General features: G+C 44.7%; 2 protein-coding genes across 5 annotated transcripts; one reads left to right on the top strand and one right to left on the bottom strand.

The window, feature by feature from the left end:
• Positions 1–1,354: 1,354 nt before the first annotated feature.
• dyrk2 (dual-specificity tyrosine-(Y)-phosphorylation regulated kinase 2) lies at positions 1,355–12,907 on the bottom strand. 3 transcript variants are annotated; one of them, XM_035612347.2, is made up of 6 exons: positions 12,798–12,907; positions 8,250–8,353; positions 6,119–6,455; positions 5,326–5,879; positions 5,156–5,246; positions 1,355–5,069 (listed from the first exon to the last, which is right to left on the bottom strand). In XM_035612347.2, exons 1-6 carry the CDS (start codon positions 12,835–12,837, stop codon positions 4,438–4,440), a joined length of 1,758 nt encoding a protein of 585 aa, XP_035468240.2. In that variant the 5' UTR covers positions 12,838–12,907; the 3' UTR covers positions 1,355–4,437. The 3 variants fall into 3 exon arrangements, with proteins under 3 accessions (XP_035468240.2, XP_035468257.2, XP_035468249.2); XM_035612364.2 differs by lacking the exon at positions 12,798–12,907 and adding an exon at positions 9,763–11,860; XM_035612356.2 differs by lacking the exon at positions 12,798–12,907 and adding an exon at positions 8,789–8,938.
• A 1,989-nt stretch (positions 12,908–14,896) lies between these two features.
• Positions 14,897–19,252, top strand: LOC118287355 (F-box only protein 15-like). 2 transcript variants are annotated; one of them, XM_035612468.2, is made up of 10 exons: positions 14,897–15,374; positions 15,465–15,530; positions 15,846–15,950; positions 16,397–16,618; positions 16,704–16,901; positions 16,996–17,119; positions 17,340–17,422; positions 17,561–17,709; positions 18,082–18,206; positions 18,683–19,252. In XM_035612468.2, exons 1-10 carry the CDS (start codon positions 15,172–15,174, stop codon positions 18,773–18,775), a joined length of 1,368 nt encoding a protein of 455 aa, XP_035468361.1. In that variant the 5' UTR covers positions 14,897–15,171; the 3' UTR covers positions 18,776–19,252. The 2 variants fall into 2 exon arrangements, with proteins under 2 accessions (XP_035468361.1, XP_035468345.1); XM_035612452.2 differs by having other exon boundaries at positions 14,902–15,374; positions 18,621–19,252.
• The last annotated feature ends 202 nt before the right edge of the window (positions 19,253–19,454 follow it).

Here is a 19,454-nt window from a genome sequence, read left to right as displayed (position 1 = left end):
TGTTCGCAGCTAGCGCTAGCTAGCTTTGTAAAGGAATGCACTTTGGTAGATTCAACCAAATGCCCTGGGTGTTAGTCACAACAATGACAACAGTAATAACAATAACAATAATAACTGAGCAATCTGAGGTACCAACATGAAAAAAAGAACGCTTTAAAAAAACCACATTAATGCTAACGCTAACAGCTCGCATGAGCAAAACTGAATGCATCTGTACTGTAGCTAACAGGTACAACCTTGCCATGTGCTACTAGCAGCTAGTTAGCACAGTACGGCTAGTGTTAGCTTCACTGTAGAGAAAAATAAAGGTCAGTGCAGCAGCTAGCGGCTGGACGCTAGCGGTCGATCGGCTAGTGTTAGCTTAGCCCTGTCGTCAACAGGTGTCACCCGTCTTTCCCAAGGCAACACGGGGCGACAGTTGGCTGATATGTGTCTGTACATTGTGCTGCCATGTTATACAAACCCCCCGTTGTTATAAGAACCCAACACACACACACACAGACGTGTCGCTGTCAGTGCAGTTTAAAGCTACGGTCGGCGGTTGGTGCGTTAGCCTACTTTACTGGCTCTGTTAACAGCAATTGGTTCTATTAAAAACTATTTCTGCTGCAAGAAATAGAAAAGAAACGTGTTATTAGGTGTGAAAAATAAACATAAACATTTAGGGAAATGACATGATAAAATCTAGATTCTGACTCTTACCAAGTCAAAATAAAACATAAAATACTTGCAACTCAAATCAAATCACTTTCTGAATCAAAACATTTTGATTCAAAAAACTTTTAAAACTAAGTCATTTAAAAAATTTTGATGTATGCTGTATCAGATTTTTTTCAGTTTTAAGGGTTAGGGTATTTATTATTTCTTTCCTTTGGCAAAAATTGGCTTCCATAGAACACTCCACCATTGAGCAACAGCTATTTTTATGCTGCATTCAAGACAACTGGGATAGTTCAGAATCCAACCTTCTGCTGATAAAGGGCCAACATCGTTAATCAAGAACTTAACTGGATTATTCAGTTCAAACAATGGCCACTTGATTCATATTCCATCAACATAAACCTGAACATTGTTGGCACCATCTTAACCAATTTATTGATTAGTCGAAAAAATTATTATTTGGCAACTTTTTTGATAATAGAATAAACTGAGTAAAAATACCAAATTTGAGCTGGTTCAGGCCTCTCCAATGTGATGCTTTTATGCTTTTCTTTGTCACAAATGACAATAAACTCAACTGGTTTTCTGACATTTGATGGAAAAAACAACTTTGGAATAACTATTTAGGATACTTGTGAGGACACTTCCTCGACCGTGAGAGTGTTTGAAGCAAACTTCAGTCCCTGAAATCAAATGATCTCCTGATATGAAAGAGTTGTTTATTTAACGGAACTGATTGGTGGAATTTCTGGGACATGAGCCACAAAGATGAAATTGTTAGTTGCACCAAAATTTGTGATTTGTGGCTATGACATCACCACTATATAAAGTGTGTGTGTGTGCGTTGGGTGGGCGCAGCATGGCGATGAGATACTGAAGGCACAAAGTTACGACTCTCAGCACTCCTCACTAAAAAAACATTAAAAAAATTAAAAAACACAATCAACAAACCAATCAATCAATCAAATCTTTAGAAAACAAACAAACAACATCCAAGAGGACCGCCCCACACTTCCTCCTCCTCCGTCAGGAGGGGGTCGGGCTTCCCCTGAGGTGGGCGGAGCAGGTAGTCTTTTGTTCGACATTATAAATTCCTTCTGTGCATCACGCCGTTGCCGTCGTCGTCCTCCTCTTGTGTGCTACATTACAACACGGGTGCCAGGCGGACGGCACACATAATCTCCCTCCTCCTCCTCGTCATCATCCTCGCCCTTGCGATCCAATTTTCAGAGTGCGTTAAGATACATTTTTGTGTTTTTATATAGATATGTGTGTGTTTGTGTGTGTGAGGGAACAAGCTTTAAGAAAACCTGTCATAACATCGACGTCGCATATACACACTGCTACATACATACACCCAACACGCTCACACACATTCAAGTATAAGGTATGAACTGCACATCGTAGTAAATATGTAGATAAGGTTAATAAATATCAATTAAAGTGGAGTAAATAAATAAGACGCATCTTTTTAACAACCCGGCCACAATCAACACAAGCTCTACTAACTAATACTGACCTGTGATCAATATATTACCTGTACCTGTTTGATTGATCAGGGTTGCTGCTAGTTTGCACATTATCCAAACTGGTAATTTGTATCTTTTTTTGGGGGGGAAGTTTAGTTCATTATTTCATCTCACATGCTGTTGCACTATCGTGCCGTATTGCTACTGAGTTACCTCAAACACTTAATACAAGAATCCTGCGAATCAGCTGACGAATATTTAAAAAAAACAAAAACGTTTGGGCTTCGCTCAGACCCGATAGTGTCAGCGTCTACTCATAGAATCTGGGGGGTTAGGTTACGTAACCAACGTTGTTGGTTGTTTGTAGCCGAGAGTTTAGAGGGTTTTGGAAGTCGAGTGATGACTTTGGGAGGATTCGACGGCTCTTGTAACCTGTTTTGCTGCCAATGAGGAAACAGAAATGAGCCCCAGTATTTCATGTTTGGATTTTCCGTATTATCGGACAATAAGAGTTGTTGAATATTCCGACCAGTGGGGTCCATTTCTTACTCGAGCTGGAATCAGGCAAATTGCGTGAATTTTTAACACAATGTTCCATTAAACCTCGGAAGTGGGGTTGGTGAATTTCCTCCGACCTTCCAAGTCAAAATAATGACTCAGATGTTGGTAATTGCGAGTTCCCAGAGATTATAATGGAACGATAACCCAGACTTCCGGGTTTCGAGCTCAGAGGTATAATGCAAGGCAGCATTAATCTGTTAAAGCCCCAGTGTGTAATATTTTGTAATTTTCTGGCAGCATCTGGTGATAAAGTTCATATAAACAAGACTTTGGTTTCTAACACATTTTTTTTAAAATATCAGAGCCCTTTGATTTATAACTTGTCCATTAAAACAACCTTCAGTCTACTTTCTTCTCTCCTCTTTTCAGCAGCCATTTTGTATCATCAATAATCAGATGTGATTGATATGGAACAAAATGGTGCTGGCTAACTCAAACACCTTTTTTCTTTTCTGGTCTTTTTTCCCCCTCCTTTACCTCTTTACTCTTTCTGCTAAACTTCGCAAAACTTTAAAACACTTAAAAAATAATTTAAATCTGAGGCGTTAAAAAAACATTTAGTCATTCTGTCTGTGCTTCGTAAGGCTGGGCAGTGGAGAGCTAACAGGCTATGGCTAAAAGAGGCTGAGGCTAGCCACCAGACTGCCAACAAAGGCAAATAGTTTGCTAGCTATAGCTAGCTGGCTGACTGATATAAAGTTTGCTAGGCGTGGAAAGGTATCAACGTGACAGCTACACACAAACAAGTAGCTGTCTACAGGCTAACCAGTGCCAGTTAACAGTTAGCTAGCATGGCAACATGATGTAATCCAGCTAGCTCGGAACGTTAGCTAGCTAACTGATATAGAGTTTGCTAGGCTAACTGCTAGCCAGCTAGGTGTGAATAGGTAGCAACGTGACAGCTACACACAAACAAGTCGCTGTCTATAAGCTAACCAGTGCCAGTTAACGGTTAGCTAGCATGGCAACATGATGTAAAACAGCGAGCAAGGAAAGTTAGCCCGCTCACTGGTAGACGGTTCAGTTTGGGGTTGATAATGAAACGATAATGACATAGGTCCACTAATCTTCCCCAAACTGAAATGTGACAAAAAGTAGTTATTTTATGAGATGGAAAACAAAGACTAGCAAGCTAATCGCTGCCTTCTCAGCTGTAGCTCAGTTTTATAAGGATATGTCTTTTTTGTTTGTCAGTTAACAATATGTTTTCTTTGAGGCTCTTATTGTCTGCTAGATATAACCTTGTAAGACTGAAGTCAATAAAAGTTGTTTTTGGTGTTTAATCAGTTAATCAACTATAAGCCCAGCTTAATAGATTCTGTGCTAAAAAGAAAAGAAAAAGAAAAGAAAGCCTTGTTCCCTGCGTCAGCACCATGTTTGTGTTTGTGTGTTCGGAGCTACAGATGTGTGGTGTGTGTTGATTGTCTGCGCAGCCTCACAGTCATTTCAAACACTTCCTGCTGCTCACAATGTAAAACCACAAATTTCCAAGACTGACAACGCACCCCAGTTCCTCGATCTAGGTTCCTGCAGCTCACGTCCCTGCCTAGCCATCTTCTACATTTTTGCAACCCAGTGCAAAGCGTCCATGACTGTATTTGTCCTGAACGCACCCCAACAACGCTGTGAGAACCTGTGTGGAAAACTCCCACCAAATGTGCTTCAAAACGGGACAAACCAGTTGTACTCAGGTCCAGCTGGTTGCTAGCGGCTGTACGAGAGCACAGCGAGTGGGGTGCGTTCACTCTCAGCTGACCAGTTTGGGCAGAACCGTCCTAGGCTGGATGTTTCCATTGGCGTCGGTTATCGCCGCCAAGTTAGTCCTGGTTTTGGAGGAGGACGCGATGGTTGAGGAGGTGGTGGCGAGCTTGGATAAAGAAGTGATGGCGCCTTTGGAGGATGAGGTCTTCTCCCCCAGGGTGGCGGTGGTTCCTGAAGGCGGCTTGGGAAGGCGCCTCCTCAGCCACGGGTGGCGCAAAGCATGGCTGGGCGTCATCCGCAACGCCGGGTCCCACTCTAGACACAGTTTGAGGAAGTCCAAGAACAGAGGGTCGTCGCAGCCCTTCAGCGCTGCGCTCCAGTCTTTGCTGCCCGGCGGCCCGCGCGCCTTCCCTCGCCGCGATCGTCCACCGTTCAGCACAGTGGTGCCGTCAGGCAGCGTGGTGACGGTGCAGTACCGCGGGTAGCCTTTGGACGACACAAAGTTCTTGGCTCGCTTGGAGGCGTCGAGGAGCTTCTGGCTGGGCATGCCCAGGAGCTCGATGATGCAGGCCAGCTGGTCAGCTTCATCTTCACCCGGCAACAGCGGGTAACCGGTCAGCAGCTCAGCCAGAATGCAGCCCAGGGACCACATGTCGATATGCATCCCATACCTGGAGCCTGGGGGAGAGGACGAGGTCAACGAATCGAAATACATTTTCACCAAAATACTCATGACCAAAGGTTTTGATTTTCATTCCTCTTACCTAGAATGACCTCAGGAGCTCGGTAGAACCTGGACTGGATGTAGGTGTAAACTCTTTGATGTTCGTAACAGCTCGAACCAAAATCGATGACCTAGAGACACAGAGACATGTTTTATAGACGAATGATCATGCCTTCAATGGCTACCACTCAGACCACTCTGCCATCGTACCTTGATGCCGCTGCGTCCCTGCTGCTTGAGTAAGATGTTCTCGGGCTTGAGGTCGCAGTGGATGATGTGGTTCTTGTGCAGTGAGTCCAGACACTGCAGGATGGAGTGGGCAAACTTCCTGACCAGCGGGAGGCTGAAGCCCTGGAACTTGTTCTTCTTGATGAGCTCGTACAGATTCATGCTGAGCAGCTCGAAGGTCATGCAGATGTGGTTCCGGAAGGTGAAGTTCTCCAGCATGTGGATGACGTTCATGCTCGAGTCCTTGTCCTGCTTCCGCAGGTGCTCCAGGATGCGGATCTCCTCCGCCGCCTGCCGGTGGAAGCGCTTCTCGTTGCGGACCATCTTCAGAGCCACGTGGGTCTGCAGCTTGTGGTCGAACGCCTTCACCACCTGTCCAAAGCTGCCCTTGCCGATGACCTTCAGGACCTCGTAGCGGTAGGCGATGTGGTCGTGTGGGATGTGGATGTAGGATCCCTGATCGTCGTCGTAGCCGCCGTTGTTGGATCCGCCAACGACCCCTGACCTCTTCTTGGCATTCGGGCCGACAAAAAACACTGGAGAGGAATCAATATCAATTTAATGATCAATTATTTAACACACTCATTCTTCATCACGGTAAATCTCGTTTGTTTGAGCTCAGTAGTTCAAAGCAACGATATTCAATTGACTGTCAGGAAATCCTGACTCTATTAATCTGGAATCAAATCAATGAATATTTAATGGATTGACTTTCTTTCAGCTCTTACTGATTTGCTCTGATTGGCAGTAATCGTTAACGGTTAAACACGCTCACCCTCGGTGAAGCTGAAAACCTCGTGGTGCTCGAACGAGGACATTTTGGACATGAACTGCTTCATGGCCTGCTCTGGCGACAGGGGGTTGGGCTTTGGCTTGCTGTCTGTCGACTTGTTGGAGGTGGCGCTGCCCTGGCGGCCGTGCTGGCTGGGCTCCGAGGCCAAGGTCTGCCGGTCGGGCAGCGGCAGGCCCGACCGGGCGGAGCCGAGCGGACCCAGGCCGTTGGGCTGGGAGGTGAGGATCGGACGCTTGTTGGTGTTCTCCTCGTACAGCTTGGCGATGTGAGACTGCGACGACAGCTGGACAGCGTCCGACATGGCGGCTTTAGTGCCTCCCTGAGGGGAAACACCAACGCGACAGGTTAACCGAGGAAGGTAAAGCTGCAACCACTGATTTCGGCCATTACCTGTTAACTAATATTATATGTCAAGCAGCGGCTCACATTTCTGGAAAATGAATGTTCACAAATGACAAATTTGTTTCCTTTGAGACTGAATTCAGAATAATGATTTAATTCTGATTAATGGACATCGTCTCTCTCTGTCTTTTATTCTGTCCCTTTGTCTCTCGCTCAGTGAGTCACTCCCTGTTGCCGTGGTGACCAACACACCTGGGTCCTTTCAGATAACGGCGGTGCATTTGGTTTCTCACACACGCACACACACACACACACACACACACACACACACACACACACACAAGCACGCACGCATGTGGTTCAGTTCAAAGATTTGCTGTTTACCACACACCAATATTAGGGTGTGTGTGTGTCGTCAGTAGTTACAGTGATATATGAGAACAAAGTGTTTGGTTCTGTCGACTAACAGACACATTCATTATTAATCAATCGACTGATCACTTCCCTGAATTGACTGATTGAATTGCCCAAATGATTCTACACTCGTTAAGTCACAAAAGTATTAAATGGACTAATTTGCAGTTGTAAATTTATTCCGAATCCCTGGGAATAATGCCCGTCAACAAATGCAGTGAAGTGAAGTAAGTTTACAGTTTGAATGTTTGAATGAAAGTGACTTGACTCCACCTGAAGTACAAAGCGCCTCCTTTACTGTCTGAGGAAAATATAAAATTTGGCTTATTAAAACGAAACTCATCGGAGTGAGGCGATTGTTTGGAGACTTCATTGATAAAGATCTGACACGTGTCTGACTCAGATCAGCAGATGATTGATTGATTTATTGATCCTTCAGTTTTCAATAATTAACATAAGCAGCCGGTCGCAGTGACAGAGAAATCAAAATCTTATCAGTGTTTACAAGCACAAGTTTATCATCTCTAGCAACCAGTAACCAGAGACTCTGAGATGTTTGAACTACAACTGGTTCTACTGTACTTCTGATGTAGGAAAATGAATAAGTAAAAAGTTGGTCATCTGAGTTTGTAAAATCGAATAAGATGTCATATGAGCCTTAAGCTGTAACAGTCTAATGCTAATACATTGATCAGCAATGCATGTCCATTGATAGAACAAATGCTGTATCGTGTGTGACTGTGTGTGTGTGTCCTTCACGCCAGCCTATAAACCAATCAGCTGTTTAAATCATCCCAGAGCAGAGTGTTATTATTAGCTGCGTGGCTACAGCTGACTGCTCCACAGAGCTAACAGCAGCTTGCTAGTCAAACTACCGACATCCCGAATCCGACGCGATCAGCGATTGGTCAGCTGACACTCGACGCCTTCAAAGATTCGCCTGCTGGTAAATTTCAAAATAACAGCTGCTGATGCAGAAGTAAACAGTTAATTTACTTCTTCAAATTTAAAACTTTCAAATCACTCATTGTCAATATCAGAAAGTCTAAAATGTGTTTATCCTGAATATGCAGCCGAGTCACACTGAAAACGTTGTGCGATCGACTTTTACTTATCGTTGAATTAATCAATAATAAAATGTACTATTTTTATATTTACTTAATCGTGGATGTACATTTTTTAGGATGAAAACTTTTGGTGCCACCTGTTGTAAACTGAATATGGACAAGATGTTTTTGTTAAGACATTATCTTGGATTATTATAATTTTTTTTACTGTTTTCTGGTGTTTTACTAACCAAAGCACTGATTAAGTCATCGGAAAAATAATGTGTGTGTGTGTGTGTGTGTGTGTGTACCGTCAGGGGGTTGCAGTTGTTGTTTCGAAGCGGCGGCAGGGTGACGGGCGACGCTGTCTGTGAGCCGCTGTGACCGAGAGAGTAGACCGGCTCGCCCTCTTTGCCTGAGAAGAAACGAAGACATGAGTGAACCATCTCCATAAAGACGGGCGACATGACGGCTCCCATAAGTGAAGCCAAATCATTCTGATCGCCCCCTGGTGTCTTGACTGCAGTGTAGGTCATAAGCCCCGCCCCCTGGTGTCTTGACCACAGTATAGGTCATAAGCCCCGCCCCCTCCATTTTAGTTAGCAGTATTGGAAATGGACCAAGGTAAAAAAAAATCAAAGGAGACGTTTCATAAATGCTTCCAAATATGTTTCTGTCATTTCGCCAATGCTCCAGCCGCGAGAGCCAAGTTACGAAAAACGGGAAGTTGCGCGACCCCGCCAAACGACACTAACGCAGACCGCGCACCACGGGAAGTGACGTCAATGTGACGTCAACGTGACCAATGCGTTGAGCATAAATCCCGCTTCACACTTTTTCCTTTCCTAACCTTTGCTTGGCCACCCTCGGGTCTTACGCATCGTTAATGTATTGCGTGTATAGATAAACATTGTACAGCTGATTCTCACATACACCACCAGTGGACCATTTGCCTATAACCACGGTAATCCTGTGGTCATTTTAAACTGCAGTAATTCTTTGATCAGTTTAAACTACAGTAATCCTTTGATCGTTTCAAACTACAGTAATCCTTTGATCGACAGTGATCCTTTGATCGTATGCGTCGGTCCACCCCAACCTTCCTAAGGCCTTTTAAGGTACAGACTCGCCAACAACAACGTCAAGCGACTCACATGGACAAAGACCGGCTCTCGTTGCCACGTCAGGAGAAATAAGTTGTACCCGAACACACCGCTAAGACTAAATCCAACGGCCTACTAGCTTGAATGTTCTGCGCCATTTACAAACTACCGAATGTTCTGGCAACTAGCTCAACTACCTCGAACATTCGAGCTAGGCGGGGCACTTGTTTGTAAATGGCGCTGATCATTCGGCGGTGTGTTCCAGGTACGATTAAGTTCCCTGACGTATGCGTCTTTGTCCATCTGACTTGTTTGACGTCATGTTGGTGTTGTTTCTAACGGTGTCCCCGTGTTGGAGGTTCAGGATCCTATCAACCAAACAGAGAAGACTTTGTTATGACGAGTCAAACGTCTTCATTGATTAAAAGCCGATCAGTCTCAGATTAGATATGTTTTAAATAGACTACAGACGTAAATGTACACAAACAGCTGAAGACACAGGCTGTGACAGACAGAAGACTCCAACATGTCGGACGCTCGACACACATTCACTCAAGGCTTAACTCGGTAGACGACACAGTAAAGTCTCCGGGGCTTTTCCTGTAAACACACACTGAAGAAACAGAAGTTCTCCTAACACTAAAGCCCAAACGTAACCACAACGAACACCGTCACAGAACTAGATCTACTGTACGGGAGGCATCGCGTCCCTCTGACATACATAACAGGTTTTTTTAAATGACGTTCTGCTTGAGGAAGTGGTTCAGCCGGACTACAGCCCTGGACCAGGGCGACCCGGGACCGGATCACTTCAGGAGTCTGGACTCTGGGTCCTGCAGGTTGATTCAGTCTAAGGGGATGAAGGTTTTAATATAGCCTGATAATCCCAGATACACTGCCTCTCTCTCTGTCTACCAGGAGGACACACAGCAAAACTCAGCCAATCAATGAATTGAGAAAAAAAATGAGGTTATGTCACGTGACCCTCTGGGGCCACCGCCTGGCTCCGGGTGTCGTGTCGTGTCGCAGCAGCGTCGTGCAGGTTAATAAAGCAGAAGACAGATGGCTGAGTGCTGCTGCTGCTCTCCACCTTTAATCTCACAATGCTTCGCTCTAATCCCGCTAATGACGACGACGACGACGACTCAGACACCAGCGCCAACGACCGGGCAAAGTACATTAGAAACAAACATCCTGTAACACGTCACGTCACGCAAACACGCAAACACGCAGCCGACGAGCCCTCGACGATCCCGTTTGCCGAGTCTGCATCTTCATCATCTGTCAATATTAAAACTGATTTCTGAGGGCTGATGCCGATAACAAAAAATATATTTTCGATATATTTTTTATACGTTTTTTTAAAAATGGCAATGATTCCTTTATGAAACCTTAACGACAAAGAAATGTGCCGGAAGCTTGATATTTTACAGTTTGACCATTAGGCCGGTATCAGTATCTGCGTCTATGTTTGTTGATATGAAACCTTTGCTTTTTCAGAACAATCAATGCAGAAAATATGTACATTAACTAGATTAGTATGGCGGCCATTGTCAGCTTATACTGGTTCATCTCAAACATATTGATATATATATGTTTAGTTATCGTGAACTGTTAATGTAAGTTTTTATCACCACTTCCACGTTTGTTTATGAATGTACTAATGTAATGGTTAAATGCCATCGGGCTGTGTGGCCCCTCTGCAGCTCCATGGGGCCGCCCCCCCTCTACACCGCACACTGATACTGTAACAGGGATCGACAGTGCACCGGAGAGCATGTACAGTATTCCTCGCTGCGAAGCCTGACAGATGCACGCCAACAGCCTGCTGAATGTGAACTCGACACCGAGCTGGAAATGCCAGAGCGCCGGTCGAGCAGCCGCGGCATGCGGCTCGACCGGACGAGTGGGAAACTCTGCGCCAGCGAGAAGTTTGGACGGCGATGGCGACGGAGAGCGAGGACAAAAATTGCCTCTTTTATCAAAATCGTCATTTGATTCCAGGTTTCACAGTGTCGACTGCGTCTAACGAAATTTTGAGAGCGTAACGTCTTTTTGCGTTGTAATAACACATCAAAGGATTTATGAGTTACGATAGTAACTTAATCTGACAATGTTTTGATGTTAGAATATTTCAGTTATTCGTGTTTTATTTTCTAAGCCAACGCGATGATTTTCCTTGGTGACGAATGAAAGTAAACTAAATCTAAAGTTTGTGTGACAAAATGTGAAATCGATCAATCTGGAAGAGGAAAAAAATCAGCAGATTGAACAATAATGAAAACAACTGTTAGATGCTTCACTGCTGCAGGAAACCAGAACACAAAATGGAACGAAAATAAATTGCGTATATGCAGTTTCATGAGCGTTACAATACAGTCACATCAGCCCCCCGGTACATGGACTCTACTCTAATCGCTGCATGCAACCAAAGAAACATAATGTTTACATCTAACTTATGTCCAATCATCCTGACAGTGACATCACCACGATAGAAACCACTACACAACAAAGTCAATGTCTGCTGATGGTGTAAATTAGAGCCCGACCGATATGGATGTTTGGGGGCGGATGCCGATATTAGGTAGTCCAAAATTTCAGATACCAATACATCACCCGATATATATATATATATATATATTTATATATATTTAGAGCCAGACCGATATATTGGTCCAGCTCTAAAACCTGCATTTATGTTAACATTTTACGTAAAAAATAAATGACATTTATTTTCTAAATTCAGGTTCTATATATTTGTGTTGAGTTATTTATAACTAAGTTTATGGCTAAACTAAAATATCAAGCCTCAATTCCATTTCTTCGTCGTAAAGGTTTGATAACGACATCTTAGGAACCATTGAAAGACTAAAACATACAGTATATCTATGTATCTGTTTGGGAAATCTTGTACTCCCAAAAATCCATATCGGTCGGGCTCTAATATATATGTGTATATATATATATATATATATATATATATATATATATATATATTTGTCAATTTTTCCTAAGATGTCGTTATCAACCCTTTACGACAAAGAAATGGAATTGAGGCTTGATATTTATGTTCAACCTCAAATAACTATGAATAAAAAGAAAATACAACCAAATATATAGAACTTGAATTAACGTTCAATGTAAACACACATGCACATTATTGTTCTGCATTACTACAATATTATCACATCGGTAAACATATCGGCCGATCCCGATCCGACTGGCATCGGCCGATATCGTGGACTATGAATAGCGACGTTAGCGGCTTATGAGCAGCAGCAGCGGCCACTTGTACACGAACATGTCATTAACATGTGACAGCGCCGGACGACGTTAGCATGTAGCATGTAGCATGTGGCGTCTGTCACAGCCCGACATGAAGCCTGACAGAAGCTAAAAGGGGCTAAAGGACCCCGCGCACCAGCGGAGCCCCACGGAGCCGCGTCGAGCCGAGGCGCCGGACACCCACGACTCGGAACCGTCGACCTGCAGCGACGCGAACAGGAAGTTCGACGAACGCGGCTGCGGACCGTGTTGTTGTTCCAGCGGCTCGGCGACGCGTCGGGCGCCCGGAGAGGAGCCGTCTCCTTCGGCTGTGGAGCTAAAAATAAACCGGCTCGTCTGGACCCGAAGCCGCGTCCGCCTCCACGGTCGTTCCTTCCGCCCCCCCTCGGCCCCCCTCGGCCCCCCCCGCGGGTCACTAACGGCGGCCCGGGGCTCAGACGCCCTCCGGCCGGCGACAGAGGCTGCGCTCACCCGTCGGATGGACCGAGGCTCCGGGCTTCTTGGTTAACATGGCGGCCGCTCCTCTGCCTCTGGACACCGACGGACCGGGACCCCGCCTCTTCCTCCGCCCGCAGCCCCTCCCCTTCCTCATCAGACCCCTCCCCTTTATACAGCCCCTCCCTCCTCCACTCTTCACTACTACTACTACTAATAATAATAATAACAATAACATTTTAACGCACAGTTCCTTCTCCCCTCCCTCGGTTTTTATATCAAAACAACAATAAATTAAAAAAAAAATTCAAATAAAGTAAACACATTTATTTATGTTGCTATAACAGCTTATAATAATACTTATTATTATTATTATTATTATTATGTTATTATTATGTTATTATTATCATTAGTAGTATAGTAGTAGTAGTATTACAATGTATCAAACAGTTTTAACATTATGACATTATGAAATACAAACAACCTGACAATAGGCTGTCTTAATATACACAAAACATTACAAACATTATAATAACTATAATATAATTCTTATTACTGCTATTATGTAGCCTACATATTAAATATATATATTTTTTGTATTATTATATTGTCAGTGTATATTCAGCACATAATAAAACTATTTAGTCTCTGCTTTCTTTTTCTTAAAATCTATTTTGTGCTTTATTTATGATTTATAGTTTTCTTTTGTCAATGGTTAGTTATTATTATCATTAATAATAAATACTTAAAACATTTGACCTACCAACAATCCATCCATCCAGACAGTCAGTTTGTCTCTACTTGGAGCTTTCCAATACAATTATTATACCTTAAAAAACTTTTCTGTATCTGTTAATTTGCTTTGTCCGCTCTGAATAAATTAAAGGCTTTTTTCTGAAGCTTCAAATGATAAAAAAAAAATATCTAGTAATTTGACTTTGAAATAAGGTTTTTGATGTAAAAACATGATTTCATCTCCGTTTACATCGGCATTACGCAGGTAACCATAGAAACAACAGTGATGCTCACCACCAACACCAGAGGACGACTCTTCTCGTCTGGAGGACGATGACAGTTCTTCGTCCTCTTCGGCTCCCGGAAAACTAGAAGCGATGCTGAAGGCGTAACAGAGCAGAGCGGTGCTCCTCATCTCTTCATCTCTTCATCTCTTCGTCTCTTCGTCTCTGCTTCATCTAGTGTTTCCACGTGAGGACGTCCTCCTCACTTTTACACAGCGTGAGATTGTTTATCAAGCTGCCTGGAGACCAACAACGTGTTTACATCATGCAGAGACACAGGAGAGTGTCGTGGTGTTGCTTCTGGGCAGCGAGACACTGACAATGATGTCTGTTCAATCGATGTGTGTGTGTGTGTGTGTGTGTGTGTGTGTGTGTGTGTGTGTGTGTGGTCTCAGGTTGCACAGCTTTTAGTTAAATTACAGAGAGGGCGCACACTTATGTAACACTCACGCAGGCAACACACGATAGCAGAGCTACGTGTGTCACCTGAAAACACATGACAGAGGCCTTTTCCCCCCAGAGGCCTAATCATTACAACACAACGCAACACTAGACATACTAGACACAACACAACACAACACATCACATCACATCACAACACTACACAACACCAGCTCACACTTTACAAACTACACAGTGACGAAGACAGAAATAAGAACCATAATAAGAACTATACAACACAAGCTGCCATAACAATGATTTTACACGTTCTACGAGTTTTGACGTGTTTACTGACACTTTCGGAAAAGTTTTTCGTTGGATGGCAAATGAATACGTTGTATAGTGTTTGTCTTCGTGATACGACCTTACATTTCCCTGTTCACGTTATGCCTTTGCTTTTCCTGCACTACCGTTACCTCCCTGCTAAATTATTCTCAGCCTGTGCAGCGTCCAAGTTGCCATTACAGCCCCCTGGTTGCAGTATAGTTCATAAGCCCCGCCCCCTCCATGTTAGCAGATGGGACATGAACCAAACAAGAGGAAAACTATTTATTATCACGTTGCTGTTTGTTTGGAATATTGACACTATTAAAACTGGGGGGGAACTTGATGATGATTGACACCTGAGACTGACTCGTGATTGGTCGAGCGCGTGTATCATCGGGATCACTACTGCGCAGACTCTGGCTCCAATTAATGACGTCAAAATCGCAAAATGGCGGCGCCCGACGCCGGATGTTATTTTCGGTTTCACTTTTGCCCAACGGAAGGAAGAAGAAGAGGAAGAAGAAGAGGAATAGACGCGACGTCGACACATCACGACCAAGCGCCATCTAGCTGTTGACTTCGCGCTTGTCGGAAACATCGATTTTATTTTAATGTGAAAAATAAAAAAAAATAAAAAGCGGACCGGAAGTCGCGACTGGCGGTGAAAATCAATCACAGCCGCGATGATGGCGGCGGGACGCGGGGACTTCTTCCGGAGTTTGCGGACGGGTCTGGAGCGGCGGCCCGCTCAGCCGGCTCCGTGTCGACGACCGGCGGCTCGTGGCAGAGGAAGCCCCGGTCCGGACGAGAGGCCGGCGGGCGGCAGAGGGAGGCGGAGACCGCCCACGTCAGAGGCGAGTCTCACCTGCGGGAGCCGCGACCCCAGGTGAGACGACCGCCATTTTAAAAAACACCCTTTACCTTTTTTCTTCTTTGAAGAATTGACACTAATTGATATTTTCATTTGCACTGTCAGCTGCCTCGAAGCAAGACGAGAGTGTCACTCAGTCAAACCTCCACCCAAGGAAAACTTTGTGGAAAGGTGAGATTGCTAAAACCACAGACGCAACAAATCATCTCCACCCGCCAGTGTCCTGTCGCTAGTAATCAATATATGAAGCAAACATGACGATTAAACCTCTGAATGTCACTTGCGTAAAGAAAATAACTGCCTAAAATGACTGAAACCACCAGGGGGCGATGGCATCTTTATCTACCTTCTATGTGGTTGATACAAATGTTTATGTAATGTTGAAGATTGTCATTTCTAGGGTACGCTTGTAAAAAAAAATACAAGCAGCAAAGTTTTGCTGGCGTCCGCTTCTTTGCGGGAACGCCTTTGTTTCCTCCTCTTCAGGCTCCCGCCGGAGATCCTGATCAAGATTCTGTCGCACCTGGACGCCTCCTCGCTGTTCTCCATCGGCCACGTCAGCAAACTCTTCCACCGGCTCGCCAGCGATGAGTGAGTCAGACAAGAGTCGACTGTGAAGACCGGAAACAGTTTTAAAGCCCCAGTGTGTCAATTTTGTCAATTTTCTGGCCGCATCCGGTGACAAAGTTGAAAAACCGCAACCAAACTGAGCGACTGACAGGGGACACTTTGGTGTCGGTGTTGTTTCCATTTCCGGTTTTCGGCAAACGCGACGTTTTCTGGGGCGTTTAGTTCAAAAAACGTATTCAACACGACGTAGAAACATGGAGACTCACACGGAGGTCGGTCCACCTCATGGAACGATATCTAACTCATGTATGAACACACAGAGTTACAGACAATTTATTACATTTTTGTGAATAAGTTCTTCTAAATATTACACACTGGGGCTTTAATCAAAAGTCATAATTGTCTAGATTTAATTTTGTTTTTTTTAAATGGAACAGTTGTCTAACCGTAACCTTCTTTCGCTGCAGCGCCATGTGGCGTAGGATTTTCATGTCGGAGTTCGGGAGGCACATGTGGAGGCCGAAGTCTGCGGCCGGTGCGGCGGCGGAGGCGGGCGACCTGTCGCCGGGCCACTGGAAGATGATCTACCTCAGGACCGTGACTGGACACGACGTGAACATGTGGAGGAGGGAGCTGAGAGACATCAGCCCGTACACGGGGCTGCCCAGCCAGACGGAGTGGGTCCTCAGGTACCAGGCTTCTCACTTGTGAAGTAGTTGTTTACATGATCTCACGGATGAGATCGTTGTTGTTGATGTTTTTTTCCCCTGTCAGGAACCTGAACGTGAGCTGGGAGCTGACGCTGCGCGACAGCTGGGGCCAGGAGAGCCGGTTGCAGCACAGCCGAGCGTTCTTCTTCGAGTCGTCCGTGATCATCAGCTGGAGCAGAGGCAGCTTCGCCAGCTGCCACCACATCAGCAGCATCCAGCTGCACGGCGTCCGGAGGGAGGCGCCGAGGAGCCCCAGAGTCAGGTAGCAGCAGGACTCGTTCCATTCCACCTCCTCCCCTCCACCTCCTCGCCTCCACCCTGTCCTTCCTCTCCTCCCCCTCCTCCTCCATCATCAGGCCCGACTGGCGATCGCTGATCTTAAAGGTGGACATGAAGACTCGGCCCTGGCACTTCCTGGGCAGAGACAGACTGATCAAGCTGTTGCATCCGTCGCCCGGCGTCATCATCGGCGTCTGGAGGGTGAGTGTTTACTAGACTTTGCTAGAACTAAATAAATCAAAGGTCTGGTTTGTTGTTAAACTATTGGGATAAACCAATCATGCATCATCACGTGGTATAAACAATGTCATGATGATGTCATAATGAAATGATTACAGTAGTTTTCCTTTCCCTTTTTTCTCACTTCTTTATATTAAGAACATAAACATGTGTGCGTGTGTGTGCGTGTGTGTGTGTACAGGGTCAGAGCATTGTTGCCTTCATCATGGTTTGCCTGCACCTCCACAAGCTGGTGGAGAAAAGTCTTCTGGGATCTCCAGCCTGGTGAGTTCACGCCTTAGACCAACAAACAAACAGATGATACGTTCACAACAGGAACTAGAATAGTATAATATTAATTATTATCGTCGCTACTAAAGTGGCTGATTCTTCTTCTTCTTCTTCTTCTTCTCTGTCGATCAGCCCGTACTACGAGCCCGAGGACCGACCGCCCCCCTCGTGTGATTCCGACCCGGCGTTCGGCCTTCACGGATTCACCCTGCACTTCGTCCTGCACAACACCGGCACCGAGATCATGTCGGGACACTTCCGCCAGCTCTCCTGTGGCACAGGTAATCCGATAACAATTTACACCAACAGGTAATCTGATTACATTTTACCCCAAACAGGTAATCTGATTATATTTTACTGAACCAGGTAATCTGATCACATCTTACAACGCAGGGTTAGCAACCAACCGCAGAGGAGACAATCTACTTCCTGTTTTCACCACATGACCGGTGTACGAGAGCGGTCACGTGATGTGTGTTGTCGGGTGTATGACGGCGATTATTTCTGATACGGATCTAAAATGATCACCTGGACGGAGACGGTTTTAGTTTTGAAATGCTCCTCGTATCAGAGACCTGAGTCGTGAGCCGTCGTGACTGGTCCGGTTGTGGTGTAGGAGCCTAACGTCGTGTTGTGTTTGTGGCTGTGATCAGTTCAGAGCCAGCGTGAACTGGTGGAGGTGAAGGTGATCAACAAGGACAACTTGTCCCAGCACAGATCGCTGTCTGGGAACGTCAAGCTGCCCTGGAAGAGCGAGGCGCTGGAGGGCGCAGTGGAGGTACGACGACTCTCCGATAAACACACTATATATATATATATATATATATATATATATATATATATGTAAAAAAAATGTGTGTGTATGTGTATATATACACACATATATACACATGTATATATATGTGTGTATATATGTATTCATATGTGTGTAAATGTATAGGTGTGTGTGTGTGTCTGTGTTTGTGTATGTATATATATATATATATGTGTGTGTGTGTAAAAAAAAATGTGTGTGTATGTGTATATATACACACATATATACACATATGTATATATATGTGTGTGTATATATGTATTCATATGTGTGTGTATATGTATAGGTGTGTGTGTCTGTGTTTGTATATATATATATATATATATATATATAAAACTTGGGAGTCAGACAATGATGGTTCTATGTGGCGTCACGTAGAACTGCTGCGTCATGACGCTCACTCTGCTGGACGAGCTCCTCAAACCCTTCTGGTGCGTCAGCTCGCCCGTCTGCGTCAAGATGGCGAAGCGGCCGCTGGACCTGGACTACGGCGGCGAGCACTTTCTGATGGAGCACCGCGAGCCCGGCGGTAAGGTGCGGATGACGCTGGTGTGGCTGAAGGAGCAGAAGCAGTTCTTCCTCGTCAGCCTCACCGTCTACATTTCAGTCTCCAGAGTCAACAGGCACCTGCGGAGAGGCGACGGCTGCACGATGAGACTGTGAGTTTTTCCAGTTTTTCTGTCGACGCGTTCGTTAGACAGAGGAAAGTCTCATTCTGTAACAATGTTGAAGATGTTATCAGCACGTGCTGCGTAAGCTTTGTTTGCTAGAGAGTCCAAAGAGTTTGGACTGTTGTGAGTAGGAAAAGAAAAAACCTTTTCATTGTATAAGTTTCTGAAATTCCTTATCTGCATTTTGTTTATAGTTCAGTGTCACTTGAATGCGCTCTCGTCAGATGTGTCAGTGAAAATATCCTGACAGAGCGCAACAGGACAAATTAATGTGAATATTACATTTTTATATTTCATCTACCATTCTGATATATACAATAAAATGTTTTTCAACATTCATAATGTGCAGCTGTTCTCCTCTAACAGCCTCTCTGTAAAACCATCCTGTCTACAGACATGAGTGGTGTAATATGAATATGGCACTGTCTAGTGGTGAAACATGGTACTGCAACCACATATTTTTTGACTTTTTCATAGCTCGCCCCCTAAATCCTCGTTTACATACGTCAATGTAATATTATTAAGAGTGATTTGTAGATAA

Source organism: Scophthalmus maximus, chromosome 12 (assembly GCF_022379125.1).
Source record: "Scophthalmus maximus strain ysfricsl-2021 chromosome 12, ASM2237912v1, whole genome shotgun sequence".
In the NCBI taxonomy this organism is placed as follows: domain Eukaryota; kingdom Metazoa; phylum Chordata; class Actinopteri; order Pleuronectiformes; family Scophthalmidae; genus Scophthalmus; species Scophthalmus maximus.
This window is presented reverse-complemented; position numbering and strand designations above follow the sequence as displayed.